General features: G+C 42.5%; 4 protein-coding genes across 8 annotated transcripts in view; 2 read left to right on the plus strand and 2 right to left on the minus strand.

Annotated features, from left to right (window-relative positions):
- LOC135343486 (phosphatidylinositol phosphatase PTPRQ-like) overlaps positions 1 to 9,935 on the minus strand; it is a 27,599-nt gene extending 17,664 nt beyond the window's left edge. The window contains exons 1-16 of one of the 3 annotated variants that reach the window (XM_064540439.1): positions 9,676 to 9,935; positions 8,422 to 8,461; positions 6,872 to 6,922; positions 5,968 to 6,294; positions 5,407 to 5,736; positions 4,857 to 5,138; positions 4,420 to 4,719; positions 3,965 to 4,291; positions 3,399 to 3,698; positions 2,893 to 3,219; positions 2,459 to 2,758; positions 2,110 to 2,409; positions 1,749 to 2,048; positions 1,276 to 1,602; positions 549 to 860; positions 157 to 450 (exon numbers count right to left, since the gene is read on the minus strand). In XM_064540439.1, coding sequence (XP_064396509.1) covers positions 157 to 450; positions 549 to 860; positions 1,276 to 1,602; positions 1,749 to 2,048; positions 2,110 to 2,409; positions 2,459 to 2,758; positions 2,893 to 3,219; positions 3,399 to 3,698; positions 3,965 to 4,291; positions 4,420 to 4,719; positions 4,857 to 5,138; positions 5,407 to 5,736; positions 5,968 to 6,294; positions 6,872 to 6,922; positions 8,422 to 8,461; positions 9,676 to 9,705 — 4,147 coding nt within the window. In that variant the 5' untranslated portion in view covers positions 9,706 to 9,935. The remainder of the gene's footprint in view (positions 1 to 156; positions 451 to 548; positions 861 to 1,275; positions 1,603 to 1,748; positions 2,049 to 2,109; positions 2,410 to 2,458; positions 2,759 to 2,892; positions 3,220 to 3,398; positions 3,699 to 3,964; positions 4,292 to 4,419; positions 4,720 to 4,856; positions 5,139 to 5,406; positions 5,737 to 5,967; positions 6,295 to 6,871; positions 6,923 to 8,421; positions 8,462 to 9,675) is intronic. The other 2 variants (XM_064540441.1, XM_064540440.1) reach the window with 2 other exon arrangements.
- A 42-nt stretch (positions 9,936 to 9,977) lies between these two features.
- On the plus strand, positions 9,978 to 11,670 carry LOC135343493 (large ribosomal subunit protein uL1-like). The gene is made up of 5 exons (XM_064540451.1): positions 9,978 to 10,100; positions 10,201 to 10,353; positions 10,774 to 10,922; positions 11,080 to 11,252; positions 11,425 to 11,670. The coding sequence occupies exons 1-5, from the start codon at positions 10,096 to 10,098 to the stop codon at positions 11,593 to 11,595; spliced, it is 651 nt and encodes a 216-aa protein (XP_064396521.1). The 5' UTR covers positions 9,978 to 10,095; the 3' UTR covers positions 11,596 to 11,670.
- Positions 11,671 to 11,757: 87 nt separating this feature from the next.
- LOC135343488 (myosin-9-like) lies at positions 11,758 to 19,819 on the minus strand. Of its 2 annotated transcripts, XM_064540442.1 has the most exons (16): positions 19,583 to 19,819; positions 18,895 to 19,107; positions 18,450 to 18,516; positions 18,294 to 18,394; positions 17,752 to 17,889; positions 17,447 to 17,647; positions 16,830 to 16,988; positions 16,547 to 16,645; positions 16,395 to 16,496; positions 13,771 to 15,855; positions 13,000 to 13,119; positions 12,614 to 12,773; positions 12,429 to 12,465; positions 12,164 to 12,342; positions 12,013 to 12,067; positions 11,758 to 11,947 (listed from the first exon to the last, which is right to left on the minus strand). In XM_064540442.1, exons 1-16 carry the CDS (start codon positions 19,673 to 19,675, stop codon positions 11,842 to 11,844), a joined length of 3,915 nt encoding a protein of 1,304 aa, XP_064396512.1. In that variant the 5' UTR covers positions 19,676 to 19,819; the 3' UTR covers positions 11,758 to 11,841. The 2 variants fall into 2 exon arrangements, with proteins under 2 accessions (XP_064396512.1, XP_064396513.1); XM_064540443.1 differs by lacking the exon at positions 16,395 to 16,496.
- A 296-nt stretch (positions 19,820 to 20,115) lies between these two features.
- LOC135343494 (anoctamin-7-like) overlaps positions 20,116 to 26,440 on the plus strand; it is a 10,622-nt gene continuing 4,297 nt past the window's right edge. Inside the window, exons 1-13 of one of the 2 annotated variants that reach the window (XM_064540452.1) lie at positions 20,116 to 20,413; positions 21,658 to 21,697; positions 21,888 to 22,051; positions 22,136 to 22,234; positions 22,331 to 22,473; positions 22,773 to 22,830; positions 22,996 to 23,103; positions 23,528 to 23,646; positions 23,868 to 24,014; positions 24,220 to 24,386; positions 24,537 to 24,619; positions 24,765 to 24,944; positions 25,396 to 25,603. In XM_064540452.1, coding sequence (XP_064396522.1) covers positions 20,204 to 20,413; positions 21,658 to 21,697; positions 21,888 to 22,051; positions 22,136 to 22,234; positions 22,331 to 22,473; positions 22,773 to 22,830; positions 22,996 to 23,103; positions 23,528 to 23,646; positions 23,868 to 24,014; positions 24,220 to 24,386; positions 24,537 to 24,619; positions 24,765 to 24,944; positions 25,396 to 25,603 — 1,726 coding nt within the window. In that variant the 5' untranslated portion in view covers positions 20,116 to 20,203. The remainder of the gene's footprint in view (positions 20,414 to 21,657; positions 21,698 to 21,887; positions 22,052 to 22,135; positions 22,235 to 22,330; positions 22,474 to 22,772; positions 22,831 to 22,995; positions 23,104 to 23,527; positions 23,647 to 23,867; positions 24,015 to 24,219; positions 24,387 to 24,536; positions 24,620 to 24,764; positions 24,945 to 25,395; positions 25,604 to 26,440) is intronic. The other variant, XM_064540453.1, reaches the window with a different exon arrangement.

A 26,440-nucleotide genomic window follows, 5' to 3' on the forward strand; every position in this document is an offset into this window, starting at 1 on the left:
TACCAAATCATAATTCTGAGAATTGGAATTCAAAAATAATGTTAAATCTCTCAGCATTACGTGGTAGTTGCACACACAGCATGATTGTATAATTATGACACCAACTGTTCATGTTTATGCTCCTTGTTTTACTGTTACTGACAGTAGTTACTTTACCTCCTGTATCTGTCATGAAGGTAGTCATTGCTGGCTCTCCCACTATCTCTCCGTTATCTCCAGTGAGTGGTCTCACAGTCACAGTGTAGGTAGAGAAGGGGATCAGGTTGTCAAAGGTTGATGTAAAAGTGGTGTTTGACTCATTCTGGCTACTGACCACCATCATGCTCGAGTCCCGTACAGTGATACGGTAGGCAAAGATGACTCCATTAGGGTCAAAGGGAGCCTCCCATGAGACGATAACAGTTGTGTTGGTCGTAGCTATGATCGTAATGTTCCTAGGAGCCTCGGACTCTGCAATAAATGACGATTTCAGAGTTATATATGTATTAAGAGAAGCAATTAAAATGTGGAAGCAATAATTAATGAGGGACTACTGCAAACAAACTCACCTCCTTGTGGAGTGGTGATACTGTCCATGGTAACTGTAGAATTTCCCACACTTGTCGATGCAATCACAACCACATCGTACCGAGCGTAAGGTTCTAAGAACGTCATTGGTTCAGAGTTGTACATGACACTGCGATCATTTTCCGTAGTTTGCATCGTGAGGACTGTTTTAATGGTGCCAGTAGCAAGGTCAGTGTATGAGAGGGTGGCAGTGTATGTGAGGTCCCCGTTTGGCATGCTGGGAGGGTCCCAAGTGACAGTCAGGGAGGAGGAGTTTGTCATCACCAGCATCAGGTTGGTCACTGGACTGGGAACTGGAGGAGGGAGAGTATCAAAGTCAAGTTATGCAATTAATTTAAAAAGGCAGCTGGAAAAACCCAAGTCTTGCTTGGTTCTTGTTGATCTGCGCACACCGTTAGAGAGAGATATCAAGAGCTAGACTAATTTAGCTTTGAAAAGTGGGCAATCCTAACAATAACATTATGGGGCAAACAAAATTAGTTCTATCAAAACACTCTATTATAGCCCATGCTTTTTCTTCAAAAACAGAAGATTTGGGCCTGAAAGCATTCCCTGGTTTAAACATGCTGTTAAATGAACTATCAAAGAGCTACAAAATGCATCTTTTAAAAGTAATGTGGGCACTCAAGTTAATTGGGCATGCCTTTATTTAGCATGACACACACACACACACACACACACACACGCACATGTTAGCAGCTGACTTACTAGCTTCTGGCACAGTGATAGTAACCATTGATGAGTCCCCAGGACCTGGAGTAGTATATGCAGTCACTGTCACAGTGTACTCCCTTGCAGGGAGCAGGCTGGCATCCACCATGATGCTAGTACTATTAGTAGTCATACTAACTATTATATCAGTCTTTGGTGTTGGCCCCTTGACTGTGTAACTGTATCCAGTGATGACTCCATTGGGAGTAAGAGGCTCAGACCATGATATACTGAGCATGCCTTCGTACAAACCACTGGTTGCGTTGTATGAAGTGGGAACAACGATGTTGAACATAGACATCAGATCTTGCACAGCACTTGGGGCTACAGTATTGTGTGTGCGTGGGAGGGAGGGGGAATAATGGTTTCGTATGAGATTAAAGTGTACAAGTGTACAGATGAGAACTACGTTGTGAATGATTATGCATGGGCAATAGGTACGTACATTGTCGTGTCATACAAAATCATACCTTCTTCAAGGGTCTGCTCAGTAACTGTTTCTTCAGTACTGTCTCCAGCACTGGTGGATGCAAACACAACGGCTGTGTAGTCTGAATAGGGGATGGAGGTGTGGGCCACAGTGTAGCTAGTGTCCGTGACAATGACTGAGTTTGGATCAATTCCAATCTCCATACTGTTGACGAGGTTGATTCCAGACAGAGTCACGTTGTAGCCGATGATAACTCCATTAGGACTCATCGGGGCAATCCAGGTGACAATCAAGTGGGTGTCATTGACTACCAGAGCTAGCCTTTGCACGGGAGTAGGAGCTGAAAGAATGCAATCAAAATAAGCAATGTATCAAGTATTTGGCTATCATATATATAGTACCTTCTTCAGGGGTTTGTATAGTGGACGTTTCATTAGTACTGTCTCCAGCAATGGTGGATGCAAACACAACGGCTGTGTAGTCTGAATAGGGGATGGAGGTGTGGGCCACAGTGTAGTTAGTGTCCGTGACAATGGCTGAGCTTGGATCAATTCCAATCTCTGTACTGTTGGCGAGGTTGATTCCAGACAGAGTCACATTGTAGCCGATGATAACTCCATTAGGCATCATCGGGGCCATCCAGCTGACAATCAAGTGGGTGTCATTGATCACCAGCTCTAGTTCTTGCACGGGAGTAGGAGCTGAAGTATGACTAAGTTGTTAGTATAATGTACGCATGATATCACTTACCTTCTTCAGGGGTCTGCACGATAACTGTTGTCATAGGACCTGGCCCAACATTGGTGGATGCAAACACAACGGCTGTGTAGTCTGAATAGGGAATGGAGGTGTGGTCCACAGTGTAGCTTGTTTCATTGATAGTGGCTGAGTTTGGAGTGATGGTAATTGCTCCATTGTTGGCGAGGTTGACTCCAGACAGAACCACGTTGTAGCCGATGATAACTCCATTAGGAGTGGAGGGAGTGTGCCAGTTGACAATCAACTGACTGCCAGTGACATTCAGAGCTAGCCCAATCACGGCTGAAGGAGCTGAAGAGTACTCAAAGTAATTAACAAAATGGGTATGCATGGGTGCTTCTTGGTATAACTATGTATGCATTTACATTTGTAGCAAGCATTAATGCATGCACACACACACACACGTACGTCAGCAGCTGACTTACTAGCTTCTGGCACGATGACAGTAGCCATTAATGAGTCCCCAGGACCTGCAGTAGTAGATGCAGTCACTGTCACAGTGTAGTTACTTGCAGGCAGCAGGCTGGCATCCACCGTGACGTCAGTGTCAGTAATATTTGCACTATATACTGTATCAGTGTCTGGTGTTGGCCCCTTGACTGTGTAAGTGTATCCAGTGATGACTCCATTGGGAGTAAGAGGCTCAGACCATGATATATTGAGCATGCCTTCGTACAAACCACTGGTTGCGTTGTATGAAGTGGGAACAACGATGTTGAACTCAGGCATCAAACCTTGCACAGCACTTGGGGCTACAGTATTGTGTGTGCGTGGGAGGAAGGGAGAATAAAGATATCGTATACAAGAGATAGAATGTACATGTACAGCAGCTATAGCCATAATTATATACACACTGTCGGAGTGTTAAGTATGTACATGTATGGAGTGAACACATAAATGATGGTTATTTCAGGCATCCATCCAAACTCACCTTCTTCAGGGGTTTGCTCAGTAACTGTTGTTATGGGACCTGGCCCAACATTGGTGGATGCAAACACAACGGCTGTGTAGTTGGAATAGGGAATGGAGGTGTGGTTCACAGTGTAGCTTGTTTCATTGATAACAACTGAGCTTCCAGAGATTTCAATAACTTCATTGTTGACGAGGTTGATTCCAGACAGAGTCACGTTGTAGCCGATGATAACTCCATTAGGCATCATTGGGACCATCCAGCTGACAGTTATCTCAGTAGCTGAGACATTTAGGGTAAGTTCTTGCACAGAAGTAGGAGCTGAAAGAATTATACAGTATGATGTCATTACGAAAATAAAGTACCTATCAGCACAACTATGTAATAATAATCCAACTACGGCTGAAGGAGCCGAAGAAATGGGGCAAAACAGTGATGTACGTATTATATCATTAGCTTACGTACCTTCTACAAACCCAAGAGCTACAAATGCATCCTTAATTGGACAATCGTAACTAGAGGTATGGGCACTCAAAAGTAATTGTACATTTGTAGCATGCCTTTTAGTGTGTTAGCAGCTGACTTACTAGCTTCTGGCACGATGATAGTAGCCATTGATGAGTTCCCAGGACCTGGAGTAGTAGATGCAGTCACTGTCACAGTGTACTCCCTTGCAGGGAGCAGGCTGGCATCCACCATGACGTCAGTACTATTAGTAGTCATACTAACTATTATATCAGTGTCTGGTGTTGGCCCCTTGACTGTGTAACTGTATCCAGTGATGACTCCATTGGGAGTAAGAGGCTCAGACCATGATATACTGAGCATGCCTTCGTACAAACCACTGTTTGCGTTGTATGAAGTGGGAACATCGATGTTGAACTCAGACGTCAGATCTTGCACAGCACCTGGGGCTAAAGTATTGTGTGCGTGGGAGGGAGGGGAAATAAACAGTAGAGCTATAGTCTTAATTAGGAGAGCTACGTATGTGAACACATAATTATAGAACAATTTTAGGCAGATTGTCCATCCAAACTCATACTTTGTTCAGGGGTTTGCTCAGTAACTGTTGTCATGGGACCTGGCCCAACACTGGTGGATGCAAACACAACGGCTGTGTAGTCTGAATAGGGGATGAAGGTGTGGGACACAGTGTAGCTAATATCCGTGACAATTTTTGAGTTTTCAGAGATGTTAATCACTTCATTGTTGGCAAGGTTGACTCCAGACAGAGTCACATTGTAACCGATGATAACTCCATTAGGACTCATCGGGGCCATCCAGGTGACAATCAAGTGGGCGTCATTGATCACCAGAGCTAGTCTTTGCACAGGAGTAGGTACTAGACGAGAGAAATGTAAAGCATGATGTCATTACGAACTCAAAGTACCTATCAGTATAATTACGAATAGAAGCTTAATTCCGGTTAAAATACTAATGATCACCTGTCGTTTACCATAAAAAAATGTTAAAACTCACTGTCTTGGAGGGTGGTGAAGGTTAAGCCCTGCCCACTTTCCCCCGTCCCTCCTTCAGTCATCCCCTGCACACTGACTGTGTACTCTGTAAACGGACTGAGCCCAACCACCTCGAACATTGTATCATTGCTGACAGTGCTACGATCGAGTGACCCAGTACTGTTTGTAAGTGTGAGTGAGTAGCCAGTGATAATTCCATTGGGTGTAGCTGGCTCCTCCCATGTGATGATAGCTGTCGTGGACGTGATACTGGCGGCAGTGATGTTGACCGTGGGAGAGGGAGCTGTGACAATGGATAATTAGATTAGTTCAAGATCATTAAATCATTCACATACCAAGCACGTACACATCAAAAGAAATTGATACAATAATAATAATCTGAAAATCAGAAAATCGTTGAAATTGGATCCACAGAATTCAACATTCTGTGCTCTTCAAGGAAAGATCTTATCCAGAGACTATACATGCAGTTATAACTACAAGGTGCTCTTTTGGGAGATAACTAACTACTAATTTCGAATACTCAAATTTTGACAAAGTTTGAATTTTACCTCCTTGAATGGTGGTGGCCTCCCTGACTATAGCTGTGCTTGTTTCTCCGCTGTAGACAGCTGCCAGTGAGATGCTATAATTTGAGTAGAACTGAAGGTTTGATAATGTGTAGGATGAGTCGAATCCAATCCCAGAAGTGAGATCAGCCAGTGTTAGGGTAAGTGTTTCTGTGTTTTCAGTAAGTGGTGTGCCGGAGAGTTTGGTTGCCACGGTAGTGAGGATTAGTTGGTCCGGGGGGAGGCTGTCGAAGGGATTGTCCCAGTAGAGGGTGATGGCAGGTTGGGTGGAGCTGACCTCCACAGTAAAGTTGACAGGGAGAGGGGCAAACACTGTACGGGGGGAGGGGGGGATATAGGAACATGAATATACGTATTCTAAACTGCATTTAATCAAGGAGGTGCCCACACTGGTCAGTGGTGGTGGTTGGTACTAACCGCCTATAGATAAAAATAAACCACCTCTGAAGGCCTAGTTTAGGCAAATTTGTACCACTTCGAAAATTCTGGGCAACTCACAGTCTGTATTATAAGAGTTTATGACAACCACCATAATCGCCTCACCTCCCATGAAGTCGAGGTTGATTGATGTAGTCTCCCCCAGGCTGAATGAGTTACATGCCTGAACAGTCACATTGACAATCACGCCATCCTCGGAGAACTGGGCAGCTAGAATATCGTACTCAAAACTTGTCGAGTTTGTGAGTACGTTTGATAGCACGACTGTCCCCATGCCTACCACAGTGTCAAGAGCACTAAAGGAGTAGTCAATTCTGTAGCCAAGATCTGTGTCGTTGATATTGAGGAGGTCGTCCCACGTGACTTGTATAGTGTTCTCCGTTTCGCTATACAAGATATTTAGGTTGGTCACAGCCTCTGGTTGGTCGTTGCCTATATTTGGGGGAGGGGGGTCAGTGTCAGGTGGTTTCTACTATATACGTGTACCTACGTGGGAAATGGTGTTGCCTATATTTGGGGGGGGGGGTCAGTGTCAGGTGGTTGCTACTATATACATGCGTACGTGGGAAATGGTGTATTGAATTCACTGAGGCGTATGATCTAATATACAGTTACAGAAGATATTCCAAAGCAAACAAACTCCCACATACATAACAGGCTATAGGCTTGAACCATACACTGTAACATATACATGTACACTACAAGAGCTTTAAGTGAGGCTGTATTTCATTTACGTGTGAATTAATCCTCCTTTCACGATAAAACAGAACCAACTATCGATACATATATGAAAGTTGTTTGTCGATTGGACACAGTACATGCACACAGACAGGTATCAGGTATCCACACCCAGACTTGAGTGTTCCATGCAATTAAAGAATGCGATAGACACACATAATTATAGGTATCAAGAAAAGGTGACATTTGGACAGGCTCCAAATAGTCCGCTCTTTGAGGCAACACATTACATAACCATGCATATAAGTTACTTCACTATAATATAGCTTACCTGAGCCACTTCCCTCTTGATACGCAGTCTGGTTATTGGCATCGCTCAGATCTGTGTGGTGTGGGTGATGTGTGCGGAGTGTGTGTGTGGGGGGAGTGTGTGTGGGTGGTGTGTGGGAAGTGTGTGGGGTGATTGAATGAACGGGGGAGTGAGAGTTTCTATGGATATCGATCATACAAGTATTGCGGAAACACACACACAGTATGTATATGGTACACAAACAACACACACACATGTACCACTTTACAATGGTTTCAAAAACAAGAATCCATAAACAGTGTTTCGGATAAACACATGCAGTTAAACTATGCATAACCAGATGCATGAAAACTAACTTGAAACTACACTGTATGACAGGTGTACGCTACAAGGTCAGGCAATACCATCGTTAAGGGCCGGCATAGATAACCAGAATAGCTATAAAAGAGCATTGTTTTAATGGTTATAAAAGATCATTGTTTTAAGAGGAGAATAAAACACTTAGCCGGAAATAATTATAAGACGAGAAATATGTCTCCTTAGCACTACAAACAATCGATATCGAAATTGTGTGTGGTAAGGATGATTCATATATACGCAATGTACGTGCATACCAATCAAATTGAGTGTGGTAATGATATTCACGACTAGGAGCTCTAGGGGCCAAATTTAGAGAGCTTAAACAAAACCACAAATTCTTGTCCAGTTAAGCAATTGCTCAAACCGTAACTAGAGGACAGAAGGTGGAACAGCAAACATCCCGTGGACATCTGTTTATGTTACAACAATCGTCGAATTTGGAAAACTGTCTTGTACACAATTTATATGAATAGTGCCTCTTCAACCACTAACTTGCAGTACGAAACCCATTCAGTAAAGCACTCCTATAATGCTCTGAATTGATGGGATGAGGGTCGATGTCCATGAAATTTTTCAGGTTAGGCTTCATTATACATAATATACACACATTCAATGCTCAATATTCTGACCGTATACTTTTGAGTACTCTTAGAGGCACATGTACAGGCTTACAAACAAACGTACATATCGAAATAGGTACTATGTATACGTTACAGAGAATACCCCGTCAAATAGGTCACTATTCACACTATTGAAGGTATGCGTATATGAGGTGGGGGATGGCCACTAAGAATGTTTGCAGAGTAGACACCCTTCAGTCTGTACTTGTCATAATTATACAGTACGTAGCCCTATCTGCAATGGAGCACGACGGCCCTTAAGGGAGTCTAGAATGCAGCTGGTCATAATGGGAGCGCTATTAAACGGATTGTAGTCACATCAAGTGATTGGAATTACAGTATTATGATCAGGTATAGCTGCGTATCGTGTAGCGGATATATTTGGAGGGTATAAATGTTCGCCGATTAAGCATGTACATGTGTACTGTAAACATTTATACCCACGAATTTAATATTATGCTGCAAAAAGGCTGCTATTCCGCGAAAACCTTTCTAAACGGTCTTTCTGCGAAAGTTTATGCCCTCGAAATATACCCGCTGTACGGTACCCTTGAAACAATCTGTACACATCAAACTAAAAAATCAACTCACCATAATGGCTGAGACTGAGGAGTGCCACCAGTACCATCACCTACAGAGGGGTAACCATAGATACAAGTCATAGCCAGTAAAACGTCCCCCCATAAACACATTAATTACTAGTATATCCATTTAATTAACTAGAGAATAAACCAACTCATCCCACAAACAACACTCATTTTATGTACGTATATATACTCAAGTATTTACAAACAAAACAAAGGTCAATGTGAAGTAGAATTGATCGTGAGCTCAGAATACCTCGGGATCAATGACCTATGAATTAGTTGAGGAAACATGTGATGCAGGCAAGGCGTACAAATATACCCTAGGGGTGTGATATGGCTAAGATATACACATTCAAGTAATTAGCGTAACATACATGTATTGGACACACCTATATATACGGAAGAGCCAGGATTGTAGTAGACACCCCTGTCTAAATACAGTGTTGAAAAAATAATCTGATGTACTTCCAGTTTCCCCCATACAGTGATAATCACCGGGTTACCATAAGTACACTATGTAGTACCACACAGATAAGAACAGCAGGCCTTTTCCTGGTACAGGTATAGACAGGTAGACTGCATATTATTATTATTATATTGTACACAACAGTTAATACTAAGGACATCATGGTATGTCAGTTAAGTCTCAAGCTCAAGCTCGTATTGTTATCATTCACGAGACATTGTGCTTCAATACAAAAAAATCACAATGAAGCTTGAATGCATAGTAAACACTATTTCTGGGTGGGATTTTCAGTGAGTGCTCTTTCTACTTATCGGGCAGACTAGAGGACTACCACACACAAGCACACACGCCCACACAAATTCACTGAATTCAGATGTATGACTATAGCTAACAAATAACAAATACCACAACCTCTCTCTCCATCAAAACTAGCCACTCTAACCCAGTCCCACACTCAACCAGCCAAGTGGTAATTACATAAAACATGAGAATGTTATGACTAACTAGATACCACCTGCACACTCGGCCTGAGGTCGTTAACAACAATCCTCACAATACAGCCTACCATTAGTGGGAAACCAGCCAATTAAATTAGTCAATTGATAATTTTGTACTGTCCATTATTTTGTTGCCAGAAACATAAAAAAAAATGCAAGTACAGGCTAGACATTGACATTTATTATACAGAGCTTAGCCGTGGTTGGCCTAACGACAGTTTCGATATTAAACACAAAGGTGCGTGTACCCACATGCCGGATAAACCCAGAACATTTTATTATTATTTACACTCACCTTTTGAGCTCTATTCCATGCTGTAGTCATGTTGGCCTCTCTTGCACACACACACACACACTGAAAGTGACTTAGACTGCAGAGTTTATAGCTATAGCTAGCTAGCTCAAGGATCCACACAGCCTTACTTGTACGATTTCAGCAAACAGCAACTGGACAGCTGGTCCTTGAGAGATATATAGATACGAGCTTGGCTTCCTAGACTAAGCTTACAGACTAGACATACCTATAAGTACGTCAATGTTAGCAGCCACATGTATGTACGTACATACATGTACAAACTCTCATTGCTAGCGACCCCTCCCCCACATACAATCAGCTCCTCCCCCACAATAGTTTGCATCCTTTTTTTAATCAATCAATTTCTGGGCATGCTCATAAAGTCTGTTCTCTTTCCTCGTGGTGACTCAAGAAGACAAGATGACGTGAGTTTATCTATTTGCATCTAGCTACGCAGGGCCTTGCAAGCCATTTATTTCGTGTGGATAGTTAACGACATGATGCTATGTATTGTTTCTTGTGCAGGAAGATTACGAGAGAAGCGCTGGTCGAGTGTGTCAAAGGCGTTCTCGCTGGCTCCCAAGAAAAGAAGCGTGGCTTTCAAGAGACAGTGGAACTGCAAATCTCTCTAAAAAACTACGACCCTCAGAAGGACAAGCGTTTTAGTGGAACCGTCAGGTATTGTTTCATGGGATTCCGACTGACCTAGCCTGGGGCAAGAGGACTGGTGATATCACCAGACCTGCACCCAGGGTCTCTAAATCAATTGGGGAGATGGTCCTTGTGACCATCGTACAATTTTAGGGCTCTTGTATGCCACTGAACGGCAAAGGTTAAGATTTGTCTAACGTTAATGCTGCGTGTATGTACAGTATAGTACAATAATTGCTGTTTTATATAAGGTGCCACTTTTCAATAATCGTGTTTTCAAGAGTTTTCAAAACTAGTGTATGCAAAGCAATAAATGAATTTATATGGTGCTATGTATATTAAAGATAGGATATGTCCAGGGGTCTTGTTATTTTAAGAAAGTACGGTGATTATGATTGTTCTTGTATCATATTTGCTCAAGTGTGAGTAATTTTCTCTGCCTTGCAGGCTGCGACATATCGCCCGCCCAAAGCTGAAGGTGTGCGTGCTGGGAGATGCTTCCCATTGTGACGAGGCCACTGCTAAGGGGATCCCGTGCATGGACGTGGCTGCCCTCAAGAAACTCAATAAAGACAAGAAATTAGTTAAGAAACTAGGCAAGTATGAATGAGCTTGTGTGTTTGGTTGATGTTTTAGGTTAAAATTTGCCCTACACTTAAATTAGGATATTGTCCCAGTTTAGATATAATTATTGTTCTTTGAAAGCCCTTTATAAATTAATTTTATCCCCCCCATTTTCACCACACCACACAGCCAAAAAATACGATGCCTTCCTTGCTTCTGATAGTCTCATCAAGCAGATCCCACGTATTCTGGGTCCTGGGCTCAGCAAGGCAGGGAAATTCCCCTCCCTCCTCACACACACGGACAGCATGTTAGTGAAGGTCGAGGAGGTCAAAGGCACCATTAAGTTCCAGATGAAAAAGGTCAGTAAAAACTGCGTTTCAGCCTCTGCATTAATTGTACATGTACCCTTAAAAATCAATTTTAAGTACATTCTGATATCTTCCTTTTTTCTGTATAACTTACCTGCCTATTAATTATTGTCAAGATAATACAATTTTGCTGCAGGAATATTATTGCCCTTTTCTTTTTCAGGTTCTGTGTCTGGCTGTTGCCATTGGTCATGTTGGTATGTCAGAAGATGACTTGGTGTCCAACATCAACCTGGGTGTGAACTTCCTCGTCTCTCTGCTCAAGAAAAACTGGCAGAATGTGCGAGCTCTTTATATCAAGAGCACCATGGGAAAGCCACAGCGATTGTACTAGAACTGAACTGAAAATTGTGTTTATAAATTGATGAAAATACTCGTTTCATTTAAGACGATCTTTACCTATTACTAAGCTACTGGAACGTGGGTGGGGCTGTCTGTTTTAATTACAGCCCAAACAAATTTGGAAATGGTCCCTTATTTAGAAAGAAAAAATTGATTAAGGAATTAATAATTATTTTGTGATGATGTAAACATAAACTATACAGTAACTGCAAATTAAACTGTAGCAGCATGAAATTAATTAAACGACAAAAAGATACAAAAGCAAAAGATGCAGCAAAACAAAATAAGCTAAGAAAAACAGTTTAGTTTGGGGCGTGGCTCTGTACAGACGCATCAAAACAACACTACATGAGGAATAAACACACAGCGATCACACAATAAAGATTGCAAATAAATAATTATAACTTACTTTGGGTTTTTGAAGAACCTCTGGAACCAGATTTTTGCGACCTCCACATAGTCCACTGAGAGAAAGAAGAAAGAAAACGAAAACAATGATTTAAATTATGTTTTAGCTGACAAAAACGAAAAGTATGGCTTAATTATAATTATATACTCACTGAAAGTTTGAGGCTGTGAAGATTCCTCGCTGGTCCCCTGATCCTCCAAGGTGATAGCCACTTCACCTTTGAGCTCTTCCGATATTTTCTCGGCATTCTCTCGCCTCTCCCTCTCCTGTTGCAGGGACTGTTGCAGCTGTGTGGTCTCGGTCAAGTGGGTCTCTGCCTGGGAGGTCAATCTGAGGAGGGTGGGAGGGGGGCAGTTAGATGATTGTGCTGTGATTAATTGACAACAGGTGCACCATGACAGCTATATGTAGATCACCTCTTTTTAAGTTCTTCAACCAGAGCAGTCTCAGAGCCTGTACAGTGGACAAGCGTACATCAATAGCTACAAATGTAGACCAGTACACACATACACGCACACGCACACGCAAGTATTATGTATAAATGTACTTGCTGGAAGTATATCAAATACTAATAATAATACAGTTATTGAGCAACCTTCACCTTTCTTGGCTGACTCCAGCTGAAGCAGTGATCCACTGAGCTCTTGTTGCAGCTGCTCCATTTGGCCCTGCAGCTGCTCCACCTGACCTCTGAGCAGTGACTCATTCGCCTCGAGGGCACTCTTCTCCTGTTCCAATCTCTCACTGTCTCCAAGGAGAGTCTACAAAAGGGAGGGAGGGTGGCAATCCAACAATTTGAACGTAGAACAAATGTAAATTGCTGCATTTAAAACAGTATGTACGTCTCACAAAAACGAGTGACCTACACACACAATCAGACTGCATGGAAACAATGTTTGAAATTTGGGGGGACAACGTTCATTTGAATTAAGCTACAAAGTGAAATCCAAAGCGCCCGCCCCCCCCCCCCCCCCTAGCAATGCCCACCTGCTTCTCTGTCTCCCAGTGCTGGCCCTCCTCCCTCCATCTCTGTAATGCCTCCAGTTCCCCACCCAGGGATAGCTGTCTCTGCTCCGAGGCCACCAGCTGACGACTCAACTCACGAACCTGTACATGCATGCACAGGGAAAACAGTATTAGCTCGTATGCACAGAGTTTTAGAGTATCGTACACTGTACACAATGACATAATTATATGTAGACTTTTTACAAGCATCCTACAGGTCAACATAAGAAGATACACGGACACAATCATTCTCACCTAACAATACTTTTAACTTTTAACTCTGAAAATTTTTGCTTACAATTTTTGCTTACAATACACTTTTACCATTTGCTTATAAAGAGACTGTCCGTAAAAAATAAAAAAAATAAAAAAAAAAAAATTATAGGGTACACTATATACAGTGGAACCCCTCTATAACGGACACCTTTGGGGAACAATGTTTGGGTCTTCAGAGGTGGGCTTTGTTGAGAGGTTGTTTTGTACCACAAACTGTTCATTTGGGACCTGGGTGCCTGGCCGTTATATAGCAACTGGCCTTTATTCGGAGGTGGTTGTTAACAGAGGTTCCACTGTATTACTGACACATAATTATGTATAGGTACACATGTGTGTGCTTGTACCTAAAAATAAACACTGGCCTAATGCTTAACTGCCATCACAAGAGTTCATTAGGATCCTATTGAACTCTTGCTGCCATACATTTCAAGTTATTTTGTAATATATTAGATTACTTATTTCCACCCATCCACTCGCCTTATCCTCGTATCCTTGTTTCTCTCGTGCCAGCTGCCCACACTGCTGAGTCAGCTCCACCACCTTGCCCTCCCTCTCCTGAGATCCTCGTAGCAACGTCTCGTGCTCCAGCTGCAACGAATCTCTCAAACACTGAACATCCGACAGAGACTGACTGAGATGGCTATGCTCGCTAGATAGTTCGGCCATTTTCTGAGTGAGACGTAGCTTCTCTTGCTCAAGGAGTCGGCATCTTTCAGTCGATATTTTATAGTCTGCTGAGATTTTGGTGATTTTTTCTTTCAGCTCTACAATATTTTGTCGCTCGGACGAGAGTTGCGCATTTAGTGAAGCAAGTAAAGTGTCCTTATCACTTAGTTCTTGTGCAGCTTGAGTTAGAGCCGCTGCTTGATTGGCCGATTTAGTATCCATCATTTTCACAGCCGAGTCAAATTGCTCCTTCATTTGTGTATTCTCTTTCTTGTGTTTGTCGAGCTCAGATTCCAATTTTCCCTTATATTCAGTGAATTCTTGTTTGGCTTTAGCTGCTTTCTGCAATTGCTGTTTGGCATTTCTAAGTTTTTGTTGCATTTCAGTAACTTGTGTTGTTTTCTGGGATAATTGTGATTTTAAATCAGTAACTTCGGTATTGTATCGAGTTTGTTCTTGTGAAAACGAAGATTCTAGTTGCGATAAATTCTCGACTTTTCCACGAAGAGTTTCATGTTCAATTTGATTTTCTTCCTTTTCTCGTTCCAGCACCAACAGCTGGGACTGTGATACAACTAATTCTTGTTGAAGATTCTCACTGTCTGTTTGCAACTTCTTCAAAGCTTCTTGTACACTCACAAGCTCTCTTTCCTTACTCTCCAAAGATCTTTGCAACTGATTGACTTTGTTCTCAAGGTCTGATCGAGTTTGAAAAGCTTCTTCGCTTCGTTGCACCACTTCCGTTAGCTTGTCCGCGTTCTCTGATTTGACACGTGCTATATCACTCTCTAGACTTGAAATGGATGCCTTCTTCTCGTCCAGTGCATGTGATAGACTCTTAATAGTGTTTTCTCGAGTTAATAGCTCTTGTTGGGCAAATTCCAATGCCCCCGAGGCACGGGAACACTTGTCATCAAGTTCTGAACTTTTCTCAAGTAGCGATTTTTTCTCAGTTAGTAATTCTTCGACTTTCTCTTCAACTTTCGATAATTCTTTCAACGTAGCGTCCATTTTCTCGTTGGAAATCGCTATATCGTTTTCTTTTTGATTTAATTTCTCTCCAATTTCTCTGATTTTATCGTCTTTCTCGGCCAGCTGTTCCATGAGCGAGCTTTCTAGTTCACCGTATTCTCTTTGACTTGTATCCAAGCTCTGTTGCAAACCCTCTTTACTGACTGCCAGGCTTTCTTCCAGCGTCCGATTTGAATGTTCTAAATCGCTCGCTATCTGTTCCTTCGCCACTAGCTCTTTTTGTAGCTCCACCACTCTTTGCTCTAGCTCCTCCATTTTCCTGTGGCTATCTGCCAACTTGTCAGCGCTGCTCCGTATATCACTAGTGAGGCCATCTTGTAGGGAACGATACGTTGTTTGAACTTCTGTGACTGTTTTTTGTAAGCCTTCGATTTCGACCTCTTTCTGGCCCAGCTGTTCCTTGCACTCTGATATAGTGTTCAAATGCGTCGCTTCCATTTCGGTCATATCTCTTTTCAGTTGATCTCGCGATTCTTGTGTCTCAGTCAGCAAATTGGTCAGTTCTTCAACTCTTTTATTGAGATCCAGTAGATTAACGGAGTAAGATTCGTTCTGTGCTGCTAAATCATCACTTGCAGTCTGCAACGACTCTACGCTGCTTGTGTAGCGTGCAATTTCACCGCCTGAAGCAGCCAGCTGTTGCTGAAGTTGTTCCATCTCTGCCGCATTTTCTCGATTATTTTTGTCAAATTCAGCCATTTTTTCTTCAAGTTGTGTGGTTAGGTTTGAGCTCGTTAGCTTCTCTTGTTGTAGCAATTGTTGTTTTTCTTCGAGAATGGTTTTGAAACTTGACAGCTGATTGTCTCTGTCATGTAGCGTAGCCTCAAGGCGACTGATCTCATCTTCCAGGTCCAATAGAGAACCCTGCACAGAGGAACACATTATTAGATAGTAGAGCTATATCTGTATTAGCCTCGTTCCCAGGCCAATTTATCTCTAAAATAATGCTACATCGACCTAGCGTTATTTTAGAGACAAATCGGCCTGGAAACGAGGCTATATCTGTATCTGGATTTCTCCAAGAGATTATGGGTCGTTCAACTGTAAACAGTGTGTGTGTGTGTGAGTAAGAGAGAATACCTAGGGCTGTAGCTGTATCAATAATGCAACTAGTGACTGTAATGAATACGCATCAACAAACTTATGTAAATAACGTAAGTACAATACTCTGTTTCAGTTGCCAATATAAACAATCTGCAGGTGGCTACATTGAGAGGCTATCAATAGCAGCTAAAGGGATGTACATTTTAATCATATACTCCAACTGTATGTTCCAAAAAACTTATGTACAAGTGGAAAGAGTAGCCTAGGGATAGTGGGATGAAAGGGGAGACAGACTGATATAATTATGCCTAAATAATAACTATTAATTTTATACAAGTGGCTATGGATGAGAGGCTGACCCTGGCTCCTGCAGCTAGCACAGTGGAGGGGGAGCTCATTGTCAGGGGGGACCCACTCTTGTCACTACCTACACCCTCCTCGCTGTCACCATCACTGATCACCTGACATAACACGAATAGCACATGACGTTAATATTTAATTATGTACATACCTGTACTCCTGACGAGGCAAAACTGAGCACTTGCTTCATACCACCCTCGCTCTGCGTCTCCAACCGACCAATCAGATCAGTCACCTGACTCTGAAGAGCCTGAGGGGGTCAAAGGTTGGGTTGAAAAATCCATCAAAACTAACCAGAAAATACTTCCGTTGACAAGGGATAATAATGATGTAATCAATGCCACTACCAGCAAATGATGATACTAGCTACACTGTACATAAGCACTTTGATGGACGTGCCAAAAATGTCCATTAGCTATAACGGTATTCAGCACCTGCTTGGCCTCCTTTTCGTTCTTTACTTCCTCCAGTGCGGTGTCCCGGAGACTAACGGAAGTAGCCAGCTCCTGATTGGCCCGTCCCATCTCCTCCTCTAGCCGAGTCACCTGCAGCTGTAGCTCCACCCCAACCTCCTTCTCATTCTTCAAACACACCTGAGGGGGCGGTATTATAAAATCTCACAGCTAGACTATAGAATTTCACAAGCTCGGGGACTCTTTCAGTCGCCATAACTTAAATTCCGTAGATCCAAATTCAATGATTTTCTGATTTTCTGAAAGTTCAGAAAGAGACCTTTCAAATGGTACCATCAATGTTTATATTTGAGAGATGACAGAATTTGCCAATTTTGGCCAAATACCATGGATTATATATAGCCCATGGTCCAAGGCTGAAAAATGACAAATTATGGCCCCAACCAAATTTGGATTTAAACACATCATTTGAAAGGTCTCTTTCTAAGCTTTCATAAAATCATAACATTTTTGACTTTGGCTCAATGATACTGAAGTTATAGCTGATGAAAGATGTTCAACTACAAGGCTCGGGGACTCTTTCAGTCGCACACACAGTACATGACTGTATATACCACAAGTACATGTAGCAGCTGTACCTCTGACACATTCAGTCTGTCCCAGAGAGAGGTGAGTTGATCGGATATTTGGTTCTTCTCTCCTCGCAACAGCTCCAGTTCTTCACGGAGGTCCGATAACAATACGTCCTTTGACTTGACCTCTGACCTCAAGCTTTCGAGCTGGGGGTGTGCTGAAAGTGAAGCTCCACCCACTGAGGAAGCGATAGAATCATCCAGTGACTGAGGAAAAAAGAAGAAGAAAAAATCGTGATTAGTGGAAAATACACGCAGGTAGTACACAATTTTTTTGAGTGCTATAATTATATGGAGTAGGCATGACTCACTAGGGTGGAGATATTGACACCAGACTCCTCCCCTTTCTCTGTCCGCAGCCTCTCCACCTCCTTGTTGAGAGACGTTATCTTGGTCTTGGCCTGGCTCTTGAGTTTGTTGAACTTGGTTTCTGCTTTAGAGTTCAGCTCCTACAGTCATCATACATAATAGCGTACATGTGCAGCTATGCATGTGCAGCTATGCATGTGCAGCTATGCATGTGCAGCTATGTACCATAATTGCATACATGTATACAGCTATGTACGTACAGTTAGTAATATCAGAGTACCTTAAATCCTCATTGCTACAGTGTATGCTGTTAACTGTATACATATATGCATCACAACGTTGTGATGTGCACTACACCATGTTTTCCAGGGACTATGACACAGAGTACAGTATACTGATATGTTAGTAATGAAAGTTCAAGGCATTCCAACGTAAGTACTTAGTACTGTAAAGGGCTTATAAGAGAACTAATCTATATGTATCCATGCAGATCCTTCTCAGCTACACAGACTTTATGCCAGCTGCTCAATCATGACAAACTAACCTGAAGTTCTTGCTCCTTCTCGATGAGGTGTGTCCTGAGCTCAGCCACCATTTCTTTGTGAGCAGCTAACTCTTTCTGAGCCATTTCAAGAGTACTTGAATCTGGGATGTAAAGAGAGTGCGTGTGCACAGGGATTGCTTGGTTACAATCAGTTACCTTGATCTCCCCCGCCACTAGGCACAGGCTCAGTGGAGAGTTCCTTCTTGAGAGACTGGATCTCCGACTGCACAGCAATTACACATTGCAACATGTCATTATTAGATAGAAGCTCACACCATAACCACATACTAAAACTAGCCCCCCCCCCCCCCAATATCCATATCAAGCTAGAAAGCAGCATTACTGTACTCTCTGTAGTTAAGCTTGTGGCTATTCCTAAGGTGACATATTTTCACAGGTAGATTTGTCTGCGATTTCACTGTTTAGCTCATTTTGCTGGTATTAAATTCTGCTGTGAAATTAATGTTATTCATAGTATTTCTACAATTGCAATTTTATTCTCATTCGCAGAAATAGCTACCCGCGAAAATATGTCGTACTTATTTACCATCAGCAAATCTTATTAGCACAACACTATCGCTGTCACTAGCAAGTAACAAACCTCTTTCTCTCTCAGCAGTCTCTTGTACTCCATGTTAATGAGTTGCAGCTGTTGTTCCGACTCTACCAACGCTTGCCTCAGGGACTCCATCTCGCTGGTGTTAGGGGGTGGGGCTTGGGCTGTTTTGGGGGGGCTGGCCGGCTGTTTAAAGACAGTCGTCTGTCCTGGCTCACTTGTGGGCGTGGCAGATACAGCCTCATCTCCTCTCTGTACCTGTAGGAGATCAAATCATTTAACGAGGAATTACAAGCAGGACACATTAGCCACCAGTGAAAACACACAGGTCTTAATGAATATTTGAGTACAAAAGTAATTGCCGATGGAAGCACACCATTAGATAATAGCTATCAAAAATCTACTGAATTGGACGATCGTAACGCAAGTTTTTAAACAATTAAAGTTACATGTAGCTATCAAAATTTGATAAAAACAGAAGATTTGGGCCCGAAAGCAAACCCTGATTTAAGCATACCGTTGAATAGAGCTATCAAAGAGCTACAAAATGCATCTTTTAAAAGTGAAATTAAACGTTAGTGATAAGTGATAGGGAATCATAATTACATTAATACGTTAATACATTCATGTACGTACATGTACGTCGCGTCACGATTACACATGAATATTAATTTATCCATCTCGAACTTGACGATTAGGTGATTAGATCGTGTAAACCTCCTCACATATGTACCTGCTCGCCATCAGTTTGGTCTCCCTCTAGCACTTGATCCAAGCTCTGCTGTACTTTCTGCAGGCCAGCAGACAGAGTGTTCCAGACAGACATGGTGACCTCACCTAAATGACCAAGACTTTAGAGATGTCCTGAGTGAAATGAGTGTTTGTATAAGAATAGGGCTCTCTCAGATCACGGCTAGCAAGATCAAGAGGAGTTGTTTTTTAATTAAGTCCTTGATGGCAATTTTGGAGATAGGAGTGACCAGTCCCGCCCCACTGTCACACCCCCAACATTGTACAGCAACCATCAGCCCCTCCCACCATGCATGTGTCCCGACTGATTTGTGGCTGCATACAAATATACAGCATGATAATACAGTGCAAATGGATGTAATTGTTGGGCCATGCATCGCTATATAAGTAGCTGGCACCAGTGGGATGGCACAGTATAAAGTATACTACTGTGCAAAGCTGAGTGCTTTGTGAAAACATAGCTGTGAGCCCACTTCCTTTTGCGTCACTAAAAATTAAATAGTCTGCTTCCTTTATTTACCGCAAAGCCTTATACGGCTACTGGGCTTGGCCAACTCATCAAGAAAACCTCAAAGAAAGTGCGAAGCATTTTCTATTTTCAGCAATGGCACAGAGTGGAGAAGTTGCAATCGGTTTCGAAGGCTTGGATGCGGCCGGCGAGACCCCGGACCAATCTAGCTACACTGTGAAATTCTCAGCTAGCACGCCAGAGCCAGATGTTAATGAGAAATCTGAGGAGATTGTCTTGCTAGAGAAAAAGGGGGACTCGTCCAAGGCTGAAGAAGACCAAAACGGCAACGAGAAGGTGTGTAGCGTAAGTCAGTGTGTACATGTAGCACAGCTAGCTAGCCGGCCCGACAGTCGAGTCAGAGATATCGTCATTTTGTGATTGCAAAATTATTACTATTATTGGGCGTGTCTCATATCTTTTGCAAGTACATATACATACGTACGTGCATTGGCTCGTACTATACTATACTAATACTAAGTTGTTTGTGGTTTTTGTAGATAATCTGTAGAGTGTTTCTTGTCAGCTGCAGTGCTAGTGCGTGAAAGCTAGCTCTCTACCTACCTAGTTTGAATATTAGTGTGTACCTCACTAAAATAACATAGCACCTGTAGCCTTAGCTGAGCCAACAACTTGGCTAGTCCTAAGCTGAGAAGAATGTCTTTTAGGCTGAGCAGTGTATTACTGTTGCAAGCAAATTTAAGCAGGTATGATTAATTATAATAATTACAACAAACTTTGTATAGTGTGCAAATACTGGTGTATCAAAGCATTTTTGGGGAAGTTACATTGATGGCATCTTCTGAGAAAGATCGTATAACAATGGCTTTACTGTATGTACTAGCTGAGAAGTTGCACTTTTATTGAGGGCAGACATTTCTTTTAAGTGTTGGAATTGCAGTCTTCCACACCCAAAGCACCCATTCATTAGACCTGTTGTCATGGTGAGGGTAGAGCTAGATAGCAATTCACACGCTTTAGAGGAATCTCAATCAAGTGTGACAAAGACAAATTAAAACAGTTCTTATAGGCAATAAAAATGTCTCCTCAACCTTAGCTCTGACTGTAGGCATGTGGCAAGGCCCACTTTCTTAAAAACCATATTACTATAATAATATTTTGCTGGTAAAAAACCTTTGCGAATGAACCAAATCAGCAGAAAAACTGACCCTTTGCGATCTGGTATAGAGCTAACCTATATATAGCGCTTGAATTCACAGTTGCAATATGAATTGTGTTGCTAGGGAGTTGAAACTATGTCTCCAACTATGAATATAAGTGTTGATTCAGAATAAGAAGTGATCTTTGGGTGTGTCCATTGTGCATGCCAATATCAGCCATCTCCAAGCATGTCCATAGGAAACCATATAGCTATATAGCTACGTTGGCAAGCGTGAAGCATTTTTTAAGAGGATCACATAATTTCATAGAACTCATTTGCTATGACTTCTGCTATTGCTTAATTAATTGAATCCCTAAAAACGGTGAACACCCAAAACACTGTGGGCTAGTACGATTACATAGTTTTATTTTCTCACCTCCTTTTTCAGGATCAAACTGTCTTCTTTGAGGATGGAGTGAGAAGGATTGGTGAGTGTGTGTGTCTTTACCTGCGATGATTGTTTAACTATATGATTTGTTTTGACTAGCAAAGAATTGTATTAGCATTGAGTTTTTCTACCCCCCCCACACGCACGCACACGCACACACACACACACACACACACACACACACACACACACACACACACCACACACACACACCACTCCCACACACACAGACTTTGTGCTGGTGTACCAGCTCCAGGTGGAGAAGAAAGGAGGGTTTTGTAAGAAGGACACGGAGGACACTGAGGAGCAACAAGACAAGAGAGGAACCAAGAGGGACCGCTTCATCGAGAGCTGCAAGGAAATGGGACTCGAGTTTGAACTGCAGGACTGTGCTGTAAGATCATTGTAGCCATCTTTCTTTAGAAATATCTACGTGTGTTCTTTTCACCATTTCCCACACCTTGATATGTGTTTGCAGGAGTCTCCTGACCGCAAGTCGTTCTACTACAAGGTGCACGCCACTCACATTGCACTGTTGAAGGGAGCTGAGGAGTTGTTCCTGCGTATGCCCATATCTGTAAGTCCCTTTTCCCCACCCCCTCTCCCTCACTCCCTCCTGTACCCCCTCACCCTCACTCCCTCCTGTATCCCCTCACCCTCACCCCCCTTATAGGAGAACAACCTGAAGGTGTCCTCTTGGAGGCAGAGGTTCTTTGACTACATCAAGGTCCGAGATCCAATGGACCCCAACATACCGAGTCATCTAGTGAGGGACGTCTACTTCACGGCACCCTTCAAACTGGAGAGAAAGGAAAGGTAATTCCATCAAACTCTTCTGTTATCTTTCTGCAATACTGTGTTCAATGGTGTTTTATGTACAACAAGAAAACTAGAGCTTAAAAAAAAAATTGCTTTTTTTTTCTATGCAATATGCTGTTTCAGTATAATTATGCAGAAGATAAAAATCTTTACAATGAAGTTTATGTGTGTGTACAGCAAGAGCTTCACTTTCTTTGTAATGTATGCAAGGACTTCACACTTCAATCACTCACGTTTACCTCGAATTTCCTAGGCTAACAATAAATGGTTTCTATATTGATCTGTATTTCCTGCAGCTTCCTCAACTGGGATGATGAGGAAAAGTTTTTCACCAACGCCCAAAGAAGTACCATTGTGGGTTGGCTGTATCAGATAGTTAAATAGATGTAGGACAGTGCTAAATAGATGATATGTGCCATGCATGTGTTAAAAACTATGTGTTGACAGTACCAAGAATACTCTTATCTACTCTTGACAGTATACTGATCCATGTTTCACTGGCCCCCTCTGTATATGTAGGTGTGGCACATGCTACAGAATGCCCGCTATGGTGAGGACAGTGACCAGATTGGTATCCTTCGTCTCACCCAGAACAAGACCATCAGCACTGCCTACCCCCTGCACGAGGTCAGTGTGCATGGTGGGAGACTACCGTATTGTATCAGTGTGGTGGGAGACTACCGTATTGTATCAGTGTGGTAGGAGACTACCGTATTGTATCAGTGTGGTAGGAGACTACCGTATTGTATCAGTGTGGAGGGAGACTACCGTATTGTATCAGTGTGGAGGGAGACTACCATCTTTGTAGACAATGACATATGTTACATTTCGATCATAGATGAATAAAATAGTTTGGCCTTTCTCATTTCGTGGTTCCTCACGGTAACCATGGAGTCCATTACCAGTAATAAAAGTGCGTGTATGTGTGTATACCCATTATATGGAGTAATAAGCCAATATCACGCTCTATTTAACGCGCTAACGGCTTTCTTTGATATATGAATACCATGGAATGTTATTACAAGCACTCGATGTTGACGCTCGTTTGCAGAGCTCGTACAAGTTCAAGAAGGACGACGACCCTGCCACCATGACCGACCGTCAGTTCCTCAAGAGCCAGTGGTCCTCTGGTTGGGCCTGGTACAAGAAGCAACCGCTCGACCAGATCAGGTGGGCCTAATCAGCATTACACACACGACTGTATGAAATTTCAACTCTTGGAATTCGTGTCGCTACTTAGCATTTTTGGATGCTTAGAATTATATATATAGTATTGAAATAAACAGCCCAAAAAATGCGATGTACATAGTTGATCATAATAATTCTTGTGTACATAATATAATGAATGATGGAAAGATGCTGTTACTATAACCATTATTTTATTTCTCCAGGCGCTACTTTGGTGAGAAGATTGGCATCTACTTTGCATGGCTAGGGTTCTACACGATGTGGCTACTCCCTGCTTCCCTCGTGGGGCTCATAGTCTTCATATACGGACTCTCCACAATCAACACCATTGACTTCCGCAACGCCATCGCGTGAGTGTGTGCGTGCGTGTGTGTGGGTGTGTGGAGGGTTGTACATGTTGGAGTATTTTTGATAACATAATTATGCAAATAGGAAGTTCAGTTCATTCCGATAATCATTATAATATTATAATTATATGATCATTGTAACACCTAGTGATCTCATGCATGACAAATGTACGTCCTCTGGTACATGTACATGATCCTTTGTCCACAGGAATGCTACTTGTGACAACAACAATCGCTACGATCTCTACATGTGCCCTCGCTGTGATCGCCGGTGTGCCTTCTGGTTCTTGACCGAGTCTTGTCTCTTCAATTATGCCTCTCAACTCTTTGACAATGGAGCCACGGTCTTCTTTGCCATCTTCATGTCATTCTGGGGTCAGTGGATGAAATAATATACTCATTGTATTAAAAGATGTGCTTCAATTTACCCACTTTCTGTCTGCTGATTTTGTTAGCATGAATGATTGTGTTTGAGCAAGCGTACAGTACATGTACATGTTATGAACTATGTTATCCTGTGTGCAGCTGTGCTGTTTCTGGAGTTCTGGAAGCGCAAGCAGTTCTACCTCCAGTTTGACTGGGACGTGCTCGGCTATGAAGAGACTGCAGTGAGCCAATCAACTATTGTGTTTTGATAATTTTCAAATTGTATGATTATGTACCTTTGAAGATAGGTTTTTGAAACCATTTTTAGCTGACAGTGTTATATGTACAAAATGTGCAATCGACTGTTCGTTGTTATCCCATGTATAGGAGCGTGCCAGGCCCGAGTTTGAGCAGAGAATCAAGAGGCACATCCGTTCTTGCAAAACCGAGAAAGCCAAAGAGAAGTTCTACATCTGGAACCCTGTGCTTGAGACGAAAGAATACATCCAGCCTCAGTCCTGGCTTGTGCCCAAGCTGCTCACTACCTTCTCTGTGCTAGGCTTTATGGTAAGCAATAGACTCGTGTAGTCAGCACTGCATGCTATCAATCAATGAATGGGCATTATGTAGTCAGCATGGTGTATTGCATATCATATAGCAGGTATATTTCGATGGTATATCATATAGCAGGTATATTTCGATGGTATATACTTTCGCGGAAAGCACTGTTAGAATGGTTTTCGCGGAATAGCAGCCTTCTTGCAGCATGCATGCATGCTTTAATGTTCGCAGTACATGCTTAATCACGATATATACCCGCTATACGGTAGACAGCATGTAGTCGGCATGGTGTATTGCATATAGTGACCCACTGGGGTGTACTCATTATAACGCCACCTATGCCTATATATGGGATAGGTAGATATGCCACGTGCCAATTTAGAGCTAAAATTAAGTTAGCAGAAATTACTGTTGGCAGTGGGCGTGTTTAAAACGTTATCCCCCCTCCCTCTCCCAGGCTGGTATCGTGATCGCTGTGACTGTGGCTGTACTTGTGTATCGTCTGGTCGTTGCAGCTGCTATCTACGCTGTCGTGGCCAACATTAGCGGTGGTCCAACTGTTGGTGACATCGTTGTCTCCGTTAGCGGTGCTGTTATCCAGCTCGTCACCATCATTATCATGAACAGAATCTACGAGTGGTTGGCCTACAAGCTCACTACCTGGGGTAAGGAATGACCAACACACCACGAGCCGACTGATGTCGTGATGTATTGTGACTATTTCCTGGATGTATGTACTATAGCTATGTCAGGGCTGCTCGTGCAACCACACACACGGGGTGATACCATATACTGCCTGCTGCAACCATAATTGACCTACTCTATGCATTAACCACCTACCAGTCCTTGTCATATACTGCCTGCTGCAACCATAATTGACCTATTACCTGTCTATGCATTAACCACCTACCAGTCCTTGTCATATACTGCCTGCTGCAACCATAATTGACCTACTCTATGCATTAACCACCTACCAGTCCTTGTCATATACTGCCTGCTGCAACCATAATTGACCTATTACCTGTCTATGCATTAACCACCTACCAGTCCTTGTCATATACTGCCTGCTGCAACCATAATTGACCTACTCTATGCATTAACCACCTACCAGTCCTTGTCATATACTGCCTGCTGCAACCATAATTGACCTATTACCTGTCTATGCATTAACCACCTACCAGTCCTTGTCATATACTGCCTGCTGCAACCATAATTGACCTATTACCTGTCTATGCATTAACCACCTACCAGTCCTTGTCATATACTTCCTGCTGCAACCATAATTGACCTATTACCTGTCTATGCATTAACCACCTACCAGTCCTTGTCATAAAATTATACTGCATTTCCTAGTACAGTATGAACCCCTCTATAACGGACACCTTTAGGGAGCTATGTTTTGGCCTTTATACAGAGGTGGCCTTTGTTGAGGGGTTCACAAAACTGTTCATTTGGGACCTGGCCTTTATAATTATCGTAGTTGGAGTTGGTCTTCTTTAGTG

The sequence above is a fragment of the Halichondria panicea genome, chromosome 11, assembly GCF_963675165.1.
Source record: "Halichondria panicea chromosome 11, odHalPani1.1, whole genome shotgun sequence".
Taxonomy (NCBI): Eukaryota; Metazoa; Porifera; class Demospongiae; order Suberitida; family Halichondriidae; genus Halichondria; species Halichondria panicea.

Bases quoted from the DNA above. Each gene is read 5' to 3' on its own strand.
- LOC135343493 (XM_064540451.1), top strand. The intron at 10,923-11,079 runs GCAAGTATGAAT...CACACCACACAG, and splicing joins GAAATTAGTTAAGAAACTAG to CCAAAAAATACGATGCCTTC. The intron at 11,253-11,424 runs GTCAGTAAAAAC...TTTCTTTTTCAG, and splicing joins TTAAGTTCCAGATGAAAAAG to GTTCTGTGTCTGGCTGTTGC.
- LOC135343488 (XM_064540442.1), bottom strand. From the start codon at position 19,675: ATGTCTGTCTGGAACACTCTGTCTGCTGGCCTGCAGAAAGTACAGCAG. The intron at 17,648-17,751 runs GTGAGTCATGCC...TTTTTTCCTCAG, and splicing joins GTGTCAATATCTCCACCCTA to TCACTGGATGATTCTATCGC. The intron at 12,774-12,999 runs GTGGGCATTGCT...TCCCTTTTGTAG, and splicing joins ACTGGGAGACAGAGAAGCAG to ACTCTCCTTGGAGACAGTGA.